General features: G+C 32.9%; 1 protein-coding gene across 1 annotated transcript in view; it reads right to left on the bottom strand.

The window, feature by feature from the left end:
* LOC127837491 (uncharacterized) overlaps positions 1–13,272 on the bottom strand; it is a 42,086-nt gene extending 28,814 nt beyond the window's left edge. Inside the window, exons 1-4 of the mRNA XM_052364663.1 lie at positions 13,217–13,272; positions 12,505–12,526; positions 3,035–3,106; positions 2,240–2,370 (exon numbers count right to left, since the gene is read on the bottom strand). Of these exons, the coding sequence (XP_052220623.1) occupies positions 2,240–2,370; positions 3,035–3,106; positions 12,505–12,526; positions 13,217–13,272 (281 nt within the window). The remainder of the gene's footprint in view (positions 1–2,239; positions 2,371–3,034; positions 3,107–12,504; positions 12,527–13,216) is intronic.
* Positions 13,273–14,121: the final 849 nt, after the last annotated feature.

Genomic DNA, 14,121 nt, shown 5'->3' with positions numbered 1-14,121 from the left:
GACGTGCAATGAAGAGGTCAGTGTACCTGAAAAACCAGACGTAAATTGTAGAGGTTAGTGTACCTGAAAACCAGACGTACATTGTAGAGGTCAGTGTACCTGAATACCAGACATACATTGTAGAGGTCAGTGTACCTGAATACCAGACGTACATTGTAGAGGTCAGTGTACCTGAATACCAGACATACATTGTAGAGGTCAGTGTATCTGAATACCAGATGTACATTGTAGAGGTCAGTGTACCTGAATACCAGACATACATTGTAGAGGTCAGTGTACCTGAATACCAGACATACATTGTAGAGGTCAGTGTATCTGAATAACAGCATAAACAGTGCAACTGTCACATCATTGATATGCATCGACCTTGTTTTTTTTCCATGTAAAACCAATTAATATCCTTTGTTATAAAACAAAAGAATATACAATAATTGTTTACACCTTGACAAAAATTGCACAACCAAATTTGTTATTTAGGTTAGAATTTAAGATCACATTTTCTACAAAAAAATACAAAGATATTAGCACAAAATGTTGAAATACTTAACATTTAGCAGTTTATTATATCTACTAATAAAATCATCTGTATTTATGGAAATTTTATTCATGGAAAAAGTCTCTAACTACCGTATGAAATTTGAGAAAATTACAATTTGTCTATTAGAATATGGGGGACAGCAATTTTACACAACCTTTACATGTTACAACTAAATTTTTGTAGTAAAGTAGCAGCAAGGAGTTACAATATATAAATATTTGTTAAGAATAAAACTCCTATTTTGAAACTGATTTCAATTTTTGTATCACAAGACTTGCATAAATCTCACAGCTAAAAACATTTTCATAATCAATTTTAAAATCAAGCTCTTTATAGACACTTGATATTTTCTAGTGTGCACCCAAGTGTTGTATTTTTAGTGTAAACCCAAGAGTTGTATTTTCTAGTGTGAACCAACAACTTGTATTTTCTAGTGTGAACCCATGATCTGTATTTTCTTTTATGAACGCATGACTTGTATTTTTAAGTGTGAACCCATGAGTTGTAATTTCTAGTGTGAACCCATGAGTTGTATTTTCTAGTGTGAACCAACTAGTTTTATGTTCAAGTGTGAACACAAGAGTTGCATTTTTTTTGAGTGAACCCATAAGTTTTTTTCTAGTTTTAACCCATGAGTTATTTTTTTCTATGGTGAGTTGCCTTTTCCAGTGTGAACTCAATAGGTTTTTTTTCCAGTTTGAACTCGAAATGTATTTTCTAGTGTGAACCCATGATATGTATTTTCTAGTGAGACCACAAGATTTTTATTTCTAGTGCGAACCCTTGAGATTTTTTTTAGTGTGAACCAATGAGTTGTGTTTTCTAGTGTGAGCCAAAGAATTGTATGCTCTGGTGTGAACACAAGAGTTGCATTTCCTTGTGTGAACAATAGAGTTGCATTTTCTAGTGTGAATACAATATGTGTATGTTTTAGTGTTAATACAAGAATTGTATTTCCTAGTATGAACCCATTAGTTGTATTTTCTTGTGTGAAGCCATGATTTACTCATGATTTGTTATTTCTATTTCTAGTCTGAACTAAAGTTGTATTTACTAGTGTGAACCCATGAGTTTTTTTTCCAGTGTGAACTGAAGACTTGAAATTTGTCTAGTGTGAACCCATGAGTTGTTTTTTTTCCAGTGTAAACCCGAGTATTATCAAATGTGAACCCATGAGTTTTTTTTCCAGTGTGAACTGAATGGTTGTATTTTCTAGTGTGAACTGGAGTTTTATTTTCTAGTGTGAACCCATTTTTTTCCAGTGTGAACTAAAGATTTGTATTTTCTAGTTTGACCCCACAAGTTGTATTTTCAGTATCTAGTATGACCACAATTATATAGTGTGTACTCCAAAATTGTATTTTCTAGTGTGAACCCATGAGTTGTTATTTTCTAGTGTGAACTCAAAGAGTTGTATTTTTGTGTGAACCCATGAGTTACATTTTCGTATGTAACCTATTAGTTGCATTTCATTGTGTGAACCCACACATTGTATTTTATAGTGTGAACCCAATAATAGTATATTCCTCTGTGAACCCATGAGTTTTATATTCTAGTGTTAAGCCATAAGTTGTTTTGTCTATTGTGAACCCAAAGCTTTATTTTCTAGTGTGAACCCTCAAGATGTATTTTCTTGTGTGAACCCATGCATTGTATTTTCTACTGTAAACCCAATAGTTGTATTTTCTAGTTTGAACATACGTGAGAGCATGATGGTCCAGGATTGTGGCTGCGCGCCGTATGACACACATATTCCACTCAGCAGTGTGCATGTTCTGGGTGAAGTGGAGGGCATCATATAGCAGCTTGTAGTCCAACATCTTGTACACCTCCTAAAAAAACATCCCTCAAGAAATTGATACTTGTCTAACCTTAACAATTTCAGGCTTCAAAACTTAATTTGTGCAGGCACTTCAATGTACAAAAGGAACTAAAAGCAGATCATTGTGTCTATTTCATCTTCATTTCCATAAAAAAATATTATGCATCAGTTTATAGTATTAATTTAATTAAGAATATTTCTATTAGTTTAATTTAGCAAAGCTCTATAAAAAACAGTAACGATTTACAGAACCTAAGAATGCTGTTTTATTTCAATAGCTAAACACGATGTCATTATCAACATATTTAGAGGAAAAATAATTATGTTCCAGACCTAGCCACAATTAAAGCCATCTTAAACAGATCTCAATAAGATCTGATTTGTAAAAAAGGTACTTGAAGCTTTTTTTTTATAGAACTGCTTAACGTTTAGTATTTCAATTTTAGTTACTGGCAAACTTTGCCCAACTCTTTAGATAATTATGGAAACCCAAGCCTGTTCTACATGCATGAAGATTCATTGCAATAAGCTCTCGGCACATTAAGCAGAAACGTTTGATGTTAACAGCCCGTCAAAACCAATGTATCATTATCTTTAATGTTTTTTTTAAATATTGGGTGAAATGCAAAAGATGACATATCTGTAGCCTTTTTGCCTTCCAGTTCTATTATTACCTGGAGAGGCATTCCATTTTCGTCTGTGTGAATCTCATGGCTGACATGCTCTCTGAACAAACCAACTGGAAACTGAAAAGAATAAAGGGAGGCGATTAAATCAATGATGCCATTTTAAACTGAAAACAGAAGTTACTCTTCAAACTGTCTCATAAAACCTTTTGTAAACTAAAAATAAAATCATGGTGATACTTCAACCTCAAAACAAAAGTTGTACATCTTATAGCCTGAACACTCAAGAGAAACGTTAATACCTTAAGCAAATAAAGGGAGCCTAATGCATTGTGATTGCAAACTGAAGAGACAGGAGTTAAACACCTTAAAGTCTCTTGAAATTTAGCTTCAAGACATCACAACCCATATCGACTAACATAATTTCAAAGATTCAATAATGTACATAAATGTGTCATGTTTTTTTTGGCGTAGCTGTTTAACGTCACTTTTGACCTTACCTGACCTTTGTAAGTGTCCAATAAAATTCAAATAAAATTTCCCGCGGCTAGATACCAACGAATACACTTCATTTATTGCATTGGCTGATTTGAGTGTACCACCAGAACATTGGAAACATGAACGCGCCTTTGCAACACTGTTTTACTGCGTGTTCAGCATTAAACAATTTTATCTCTAATGAAAAGACTTGATAGATAGAACAGTTTTACTCTCAAATCTTGACATCAATACAGTTTGTGCGTGCACCTTTTATTTTCAGATGATTGCCAGCGCCAGAGCGTTTGTACTTAAAGGCTATGTTCTCATATTTAGTAATAACTTGCATATTCCTGTCTGTGTACTAGTATATTTAAGTTCATTAAAGTATTGTTTTTCCCTATCCTGATATTTGTTTTGGCCAAACCATTTTAATTGTTTTCGAAATTAAACATTTAACATGTAAAAGTATAAAGTTTTAAACAAGCCGTCGTTCCAGCAGTGGAAGTGTGGCCTCACTTTAATGAATTGCATTCCAACCCGCAAGGTATCAGGGTCAGTTCGCGGCCAGTAAAATAATCGCTATATAATATAGACGCTATGGCGTGAACTGGGTGAACTGGAATTTTCTTTAGACCAGAAATATGTTACATGAAGATATTCAGCGATATAATTATGGTATGTCAATAATAGATTCTTAATAATGTGTTTTCAACAATACCATGATAAAATTTCTTTTGGATTAATTTAACAAGAATTATTTCACCATATTGACTAATGTATTAAGCATGAGCGCAATGATTCTCGATACTGTTAATAATCGAATCAAATAACAATGCCCGACAAAACAATAAAACAGGTTTGTTCGAAGAACGCGCGTATAAATATTAAAAATATGTACGCATATTTCGCGTGTGGCCGGTTGACTCATATGTTTTAATTTCACTTCCATTCTTCTTTTGGTTTTCTGTTTTGTATCTATAGGTTTCTGACCAGCAAAATGTAATAATGTAAAATAAGCCGCGAAAACTCCGCGTAACATCCCGTACTGTGTGTGATGCAGCTAAGAACTGAACAGAAAAAGACATTCGCTATCTTTGATCTCATTCATTGAACTCTTTACTCTTTACACCAACTCCAACCACAATCAACGCCATATATCTTTTTAAAAAGATATTTCTTGTTTTAAATGATGTCATTCATGTTTTCCATTCACAATTTGTTATAAAGGTGTTTTGTGACATTTAATTTATCAGCTTACAGTTTTTTGAATTTCACAATATAAATAGTTCAACAACTTTATAGTTCAAACAATTTTAAAATGGTTTGATTTGCCACAAACGATAAATTATTGCATTAAATGCAATCCAATGAAAGGAGTGTAGAATGGTTTGGTGTTAATTCATGTAACAGTTAGAAATGAAAATATTCTTCACCAACCTATGCAAACATGTCATCACAATTATTACAGTACCAATGTGATTGACTCATTGTCATAGAAAAACAAAATGTTTCAGAAAGTCTTTCAGACGTCTGAAACTAAATTTCATTGATACTCTATGTATTGGATCTCCAGAGGGAGGAAATTATTAAAACTTCATACATTTACTCTTTTATTAAATATTTCGGCCAAGGCCTTCTTCAGTATTACATCCGTTATGATCAACAGAAGAAAACGCTATGTAAAAATGTCTTAATAATCGTTTACTGAAGAAGGCCTTTGGCCGAAATATTTAATAAAAGAGTAAATGTATGAAGTTTTTAAATTGCATTGTATTGGTATGAAAAAAAATCTATTGATTGTAGTTTGGTCTGTCTATGCATGCACAGGAAACTATGTTTTTAACACATGATTAAGGTTTTAATCAAATAATGTATGATCTTGAATAGATGTTAGACAAGAAAAAGCACTTACAAAATGATTAATGATTTATTTCATGTTTATATGTAGTTCTGCTAGGAAACAGTGGAATGCCGTTGATTACTAATACAGGTAAAGTTTGGAGAAACAACAATCAGTGAATATGAGCACTGTTGTACAAGTTATGTATTTATCTGAACCAGAACTACGGTTAATACATGTATAGGTGGTTTGCATGTGGCTATGATATTAATCTGAAAAAACATCATTTTGAATGATATATAATAAAATTATAACAAAAGAGCAACTTTCCTGATTTTTTTTTCCACTCTTAATAATTTTATGTGTATAGTGTTATTTCTTAAAACTTGTCTCAGCATTTGAAAAAATCTTGCAAGATATGTACATTTCAAGAAAGGAAATTCATTTCTGCGTTGAATAAGACCAAGTTTGTGAACCTCGTTGCACAAATTGATGAAGTTATGGCTGTTCAAAGCGATGCACGCCGTTTTCGGGTCATTTTGAGTTGAATACCTTGTTATATATAAATATGATAGTGAAATTATTTTTTCGAGAAAAGTTGATTTTTCATTATAATATGGTTATTTATCATTCAAAATGCTGTTTTCACTAATTAATATCATAGCCACACGCTAACCACCTGTGCTTCGGTATAGGTACTAACAATAAAACAGACAAACAAAACAATAACCTAAAACTATGAATGGACGATGTTATTAATAAAACTATTTGTGAAACTGATCGAATCACGCCAATAATGTGCTTGTTCAATGGACTTAAATTGTAAGCATGGAGAAAGCAAACAGACTAGAATGACTTGACAACAAGTCAATTTTGACAATGCCTAAGTAATACAAAAACAGAGGAAGCTTTCAACTGCACAATTTATTCTCACATTTCAAAGTCATTTAAGTGCATTTAAAGCAACAGCCTTGTCATCCATGAAAATGCAAAAAAATGTTCAGATGAATTACTAAGCATTGAGATTAGATTTCTTGCATCTTACAAAGGATTAAAATTTAATACCGTAAATCTATGCATAAACACTCTAAATTCTTTTTGATCCACGGGTCGAATTTAGGCCAATAAAATGCTCACACAGTTTACTACTTGAAACCTTCATTAAATAGCAAACACAGCTCAAATGCAAACCATAAAAAACTGATACATTGATATTTTTGGTAAGTATATAGAGTGATTTATTTTGATTTTATTGAAAACCTAGCTAGAAATTGGTGTTTAAAATCTGTTTTATAAATAGTATAAATACAACAGCAATGCTGTTGACACTGATGTCAGATTTTGAATATTGTGTGAAATTTCATTGCCAGTCAAACAATTGAACTAAATGCATTTTATGAGATCATTATTTAAGTTTATTGTTAATCGATTATCATGTAGTAACATTAACAAGAAATATCTTTAAAAAAGATATACGGCGTTGATTGTGGTCGATGTTTATGAACGATCAAAAGTTATCTCTATGAGATAAAAAGTAGCGGATGCCTTTTTTCTGCGCAGTTCTTAGCTACATCATAAGCAAATCAATTACGAGTGTTGCGCCAGATTTCGTGGCTTATTTTGCTTTATGTGATATTATTACTCAGATATCTATATTTACAGAATAGAAAAACACAAGAAACATGAAAATAAACGAGTGCATATAGGTCAGCCGGCAATACTCGAATCTTATTTAATTGCATAATTATAGTATAGTGAATTATTGTGCTCATGCTTAATAAACTGGTCTAAATGGATAAATATTTCTAATTAATTTTATCAAAATTGGTCCTTATCATGCAAATGTTGAAACCATATTAAAAATCGATGATTGACATACCACAATAATATCGCCAAATATCTTCATTTAGTATCTTTCTGATCAAAACAGACTTCAAGTGCACAAAGTTTACGAGACGGCGTTTATATAAAGATTTCTGCAACTGACCGCAAACTGACCTTGATACCTTGTGGATTGGAATGCAATGCATTACAGTCACTACGTTATTGTCAGTAAGACCGGTGTAATACAATGATCGCAACCCCTTCTGCGAACTCCGGTGATGAACTGTATATAAACTCTGTCTTTCACAAATGGCCGCGAATTGACCCGAATCCTCGCGAATTGAAATGCAATGCAAGTAAGTACTAAATATGACAACATAGCCTTTAGTATAAACGCTTTTGCGCTGGTAATTCTCTGAAAATAAAAGGTGAACGCACAAACTGTATTTATGTCGAAAATTGATTGTAAAACTGTTCTATCTATTGAGCCTTTTCATTAGAGATAAAATTGTTTCATGCAGTAAAACAGTGTTACAAAGACGCGGATATGTTTCCAATGTTCTGGTGTTATACTCAAATCAGCCAATGGAATAAATGAAGTGTATTCATTCGTACCTAGCCGCGGGAAATTTTATTTGAGTATTATTGGACACTTACAAAGGTCAAGTCAGGGTGAAAAGCTGGCTTAATACAGCTTACGCCGAAAAACCACCTTATACAGATCTGACATTAAATCAGAAAGGATAAGAACAATTTACAAACAATTATTTAGATAATCATTTTTAAGGAAATTGTCCGATTAGTACTAAGCTATATTTTTGATGGCTCTTGAGTACAATGGGTCATGAAAATTGTTACAAGACAGAACCCAGTTTATTGAATGCAAAACAAGATAATTGCCATTAACATATGTTTAAAATTATTTATATACACTGAAAATTAAATTCAAATTGTCGAGCTAATGTTTGTTAAAAAAATCATTGATTGTTTCATAAGTGAGTTAATTACTAGAATTAATATTTCTATTCACATAACCAAATGTTAACATTATTGGCCATAACATTTTGAGGAACTGGGCATAGTTTGAAGGACATTAATACACTACTATAATTTTGCATGTTTGCTAGTTAATATATATAAGATTGCATTTAATTATTGACATTAGCACAGATTCCTTTAACCTGCTTACAACATGCAGCTGTTGTACATGTAAGTGACTGACAAAAGGAAAGTGCATATAAATTTTCGTCAAAACGGAAAAAAAAATTCAACAGAAATTATTATTGTAATCGATGGGCAATAACTCCGTAAAAAATCATTGGACCAGAACATCTTGACATTAATGAGCATGTCCACCCTACAGGGATGCCGCATATCAAGTTTTATTACAATCAGATCACTAGTGTCTGAAATCTCGTGCAAAAACTAAAAGTGAAATGGTAATTAACGAATAGCAATAATTTCCTAAGGACCAGAACAACCTGACAAGAATGCAATACCCACCATATTGAGGTGCTGTATAACTAGTTTATTCAAAGTCAGATTATAAGTGTCTGAAATCTTGCGCGTAAATAATGGTGTTAAGGACTGAAAGACAGATGGATGGACCAAAGGACAGATAAGGATTACCGGTATTTGCGAAATTTGTTTGAGACCCATAAAAACTCAATTCCAAATAAAAAGTTAATACTGACAGAGGGAGACAGCGGCCACTAATATGCTCCCCATTTTCTGGAAGCAAACAAATTACCTGAGTTAACTGGTCAAAGACGGACTGCCAGACAGCGAGCAAAATACTAATTATACCCCCTACATCAAGCTTCTTAGTGCATTCAATAATAGTTTGGTTGTACTTGTAGTTTGTTCGCTAACTGTAACTATTTAAATTTTATTACTATTAACTAGACGGACACAATAGCCAATATGCCAAGGCGTCGTTTTAAAGATACATATTGGAAGATTTATAAAAGCAAAATGCATAATTCCTGCCACATTGACTGGGCGTAATAACCTATGGCTTAAACTAGCTCTTTCTGATTGTAATTGTTTCTTTCTTGTTTGGAATATGACACCAGAGAATATGTATCAGTTTCAAAGATTATAATCAGTTCACAGATATATATTCGTTTGCTAATTAAACAAGATTGTCTTTGATTTTTATGGTCTATGAGATTAAATGTTAATGACATATTGAGCATTAATAGTTCATGTCACTATATCCCAATATGTTATAATTTATCATGTAATCTACAATAACTAGTATGACAAATTGGTGTCTTGTGTTTTTGTTACAAATGAGTTTGTTTTATAAATATTTTAATTTGTTCATGGATCTTACATAGTATAATTATTAAAATAAACTGAAACATATTATGTCATGCCACTATACTTAATTTCATCTGATCTTACATAAAAGTAAAATTTTATATTTTAAATTAAAAGAAAGAGTCACTGTTTAAGATCTTTAAACACAATGAACACAAGTTTACAAATTCAGCAATTTATGGTAATCAGAAAATCTCTGTTTTCACAAACAAACCATTGAAGGTTTTTGCATATCAACCTTAAACCACAATAATGAGCACCACACAGATGACAAAATCTGATGTACTGCCCAAATGAGGTATCTAAGGCGAAAAGTATCTTAGCTAATGTGTGTGTCTCTACATTAAAAGCTGTAACATGTTCATCCAGCGAAAGATAAAAAACCATCATATTATTCCATATTTATATTTCTAATGAACAAAACCTACCACTTCTTTTACATTTAAACTAAATTTTTGCAGCCTTTTTTCAAATCAAAAGATGCTTTACGCACATAATGTTTTAAATAAATGCAACTTACACCCAGGTGAAATATATTATTATTATGCATCGTTTTGCAAACCTATCCATGCGTGATTTGATATACACAAATGGAAGTCATTTGCTCATATTTGAAATTGTTAAGGTGAGAGATTGCCTTTCCTTTTCGTAGCTTAAAGGGATATTTTCACGGTTTGGTAAATTGACAAAATTGAAAAAAAGTTGTTTCAGATTCGCAAATTTTCGTTTTAGTTATGATATTTGTGAGGAAACAGTATTACTGAACATTTACCATAGTCCAATATAGCCATTATATGTATCTTTTGACGATTTGAAAACCTAAAAATTATAAAGTGTTGCAACGCGAAACGATTGAATAATTTGGAGAGTTCTGTTGTTGTCGTTTAAATTTACGAAACTACGAAGATTGCTTATATAAGGTATAAAATACTTAAACCGTGTTTGCCCGGCGGAATAGCCGAGAGGGCTAATGCGTTTTTACTTCAGACTAACTCAAGGACTCCGGGGGTGACTGGTTCGAGCCCTGGTACCGGCTACTTTTTTCCCCTTTTTTAAATTTTATTCTTGATTTTTTACTGGAGCTTTTAAGATCCAATGTTTACATTTATCAATATAAAGCATTTAATGACAAACTTCAAAAAATGCCAAAATCTGTGAAAAGGCCCCTTTAAAAAGACTTAAAAGGAGTTCCGCACACAAAAATTCCACAAACTACAGACAAAAGGACAAGTGCAATTCTTAATACATGTACCCTAAATCGCAGCGGAACATAAAAACATCCATGTCTCTAGCCTCATATTCTAGAAACACACCACCAACCAATAAGTAGTTTTGTTAAAGTGAATTTCCATTGAATTAAATAAATATATTGCATAGATTCTCTAAATGTAATAATCTTTCATAAAAGACACATCACTCTTTCATAAAAGACACATCACTGAAATAATCTATTCCCGTTTGGGCAAACGGGGCTCAAAACATGTGCTTAAAATGTTGTCCCCGATTAGCCTGTGCAGTCTGCAGAGGCTTATAATGGACAACACTTTCTTCTTTCATAGTATTTTTATTTTAAAGGAAGTCTCTTAAAAAAAATACAGTTTAGGCCGATATTGCAGTCCTGGATTACCCTGTGTGGACAGCGCAGGCTAACCAGGTAAAGCACTTTATTCACATGCATTAAGCCCCATTTTCCCAGAATGCGGATCATATTTCCATAAGAATGGTTACAAAACAGATAAGAAACTAATATATTTACAGCTTTAGTCACTCAGCCAAACAAACACTGGCAATGTCAACAGATTTGTCAATGCACCATCGTAGTAACATATTAATGCAATATATATTAAATGACTTTCAATATTTGCTCTATTTCTATTAATATTTACTTAATAAATTTAGATGCCAGCTAAGGTGTATAGTTTGATATTTAAACATAAATCAATCAGAAAGACTGAGGACAGATTACACAAAGCCCTTAGTTTTGTAGTTGAAGACAAAATAAAGTTGCTGGTAGGGAAAGGACACTTGCCATCATGAAAACAACTAAATGGGATTTCAAGACGTATATTGACATGTTGGAATCCAGCAAGGTGTCAAAACAGTGATTGAACGATCATTAGTCAGTGACTGGACAATCATTAGTCAGTGACTAAACAATCATTAGTCAGTGACTGGACAATCATTAGTCAGTGACTGAACAATCATTAGTCAGTGACTGGACAATCATAAGTCAGTGACTGAACGATCATTAGTCAGTGACTGCACAATCATTGACTGAACGATCATCAGTCAGTGACTGGACAATCATTAGTCAGTGACTGGACAATCATAAGTCAGTGACTGAACGATTATTAGTCAGTGACTGGACAATCATTAGTCAGTGACTGAATGATCAATAGTCAGTGACTGGACAATCATTAGTGAGTGACTGGACAATCATAAGTCAGACCAAAGAATGACTATATGGTAGTTAAAAGTGATTTAAAACTGGCCAACTTATTTTGTATTGATTGACAAACAAGAAGGTAAACATATTATTGATTGACTAGATAGCAGCTTCATGGCCAACAAAACTGCACAACAAGACCAAATACTCAAACGCCATGCAGTTTATTGTATTGACTCAGGGACCAATTCACATGCAAGGTGACTTAACCCTTTCAGTGCGGGAATCAAATTTTGAAGGCCTTTGCATACAGTTGGGATGCAGATGAGACGCCACAGAATGTGGCATCTCATCAGGATCCAAACTGTTTGATATTTTTGAAAAAAAATTAAGAAAATGCTAATTTTAGAAATTCTGCAGACGTCATTTTAGTAGATGAAAAATTTCCCAGCATGCAAAGGGTTAACAGGCAACAAAATGACCAAAATATTGACTTACATGTACTAACCAGCTCACTAACAGAACTAACCAAAACAGGAAAATGAAGAGGATTTTCATGTCCTTGTGTAAATAATATTTAATTATCATGCATAATGTCTGGCTTAATAAAATCATGTGTGAATTTTCAAAATTGATTGCAAACTACCATACTGGCTCACTTACCCCTACCGCCCTGGAGAGACACCTGAAAGTTAGAAGATCATTTATAGTTGCAACAGTTATTCTTTGAATAATTCATTATTGAGTTAATAAAAGTACAAGCTTTGTATAATTATATATATCGTCACTGAAATGCTAGAATTTAATGAGCAGCATTGTGCGAAAATGGGTTTTAGGACATAATTAGACCAGCGTAACACCATGATGTGCCTCTGTATCCGTTCTCCCATGAGGTGTCATACCCTAAGATACTGATGAGCAGCAAACAGCATAAAACCTGAACAGACTGCGAGTTACTTGCAGCTAGGCTGTTCTGGTTTTATGCTGTTTGCACATTACCATTTTCACTTTTCTTCTGAGTGGGAAAGGGTTAAAGTGGACAGAGTAGCTCCTGACCACACTGTACCAATTCATATGGCAGAATTGTTTTTGCACAAAATGGCTCAACGTATATCAGATACAAAATTGATCGATTCTCCATAAGCATTTAGATGCACATCAATGTCGCTTAATATCTCCATAAATGGTATCATCTATTTTTTATGTTCGCAGACAGTCTTAGGTAATAGGCTTTATATTTTGTATGATTTGTTCAGGTAACAGGATTTGTAGCATATTGTGGATACAATTTACATGACAACATAACAATTAAGAAAATGAGAGTATATGATTAGTTGTATTTAAATTGTAATAAACTATATCATGTATATCTTACCCAAGTTCATTCCAAGTACAAAATCCACGACTCTGTGGATACTTCAGGTGAAACATTATGCTAACAACTTCATGACTATTGTTTTCAATACTTTCAATTATTTACAACATTTACAAATGATTTGATCCATTCAGTTAATCCATTAGAGTGAACATTACAAAACCAATGTACATTATGTTAGCCTGCTTATTGATTAATTTGTGAATGAGTAGAATCCTACTATGGCAGCCTTGCCAATAGTTTAATCTGCCAAAGAAAGTTTATCGGCTTTGATAAATTTGGTTGAACACTTTCACTTTGCCTAATACTTTGTAAACATGGCGATTGGATGTGAACAAATTCTGATACCCATTATTGATATTGCACTTTTTTTTTATATTAAGCTTTTGTCACAGATAAAAAGGCAGTCCGATACCGGTTTAATGTGTTAAAAGTAAGAGTAGTCTCTTCATTAGTTTCATTCATCTAGCTTCAGGACATCTTTTTAGTTACGGTAGGATGAAGATTCTAGTTTTCAATTGTCGCTGTAACGTAGCAACCACAATTGAAACTGAAATAATGCGCTTATTCATCATATTGCCCCCTATCCACATATTGAGTTTCACCTACCAAGCTTAATAAGGACTTTGCATCTGTAACCATAGCAATCACAATGTTTGTCTGACTTAAACACTCAAATAACGTGCATATTACCCATATGGCCCTCAATCCAAATACCATGTTTCATCAAATTAGCTTGAGTATTCTTTGAGTTATCGAAGGATAAAGATTTAATAACATAATTATTTCCGTATCCCTAGCGATATCAAATTTTTTTTTGAGAAAAGAAGACAACTGAAAACATAAATGTGAATATTCCCCACATGGCCTACTATTAAAATGAACCTACATGTATAGCTAAAGTA

This window comes from Dreissena polymorpha, chromosome 1 (genome assembly GCF_020536995.1).
Source record: "Dreissena polymorpha isolate Duluth1 chromosome 1, UMN_Dpol_1.0, whole genome shotgun sequence".
In the NCBI taxonomy this organism is placed as follows: domain Eukaryota; kingdom Metazoa; phylum Mollusca; class Bivalvia; order Myida; family Dreissenidae; genus Dreissena; species Dreissena polymorpha.
This window is presented reverse-complemented; position numbering and strand designations above follow the sequence as displayed.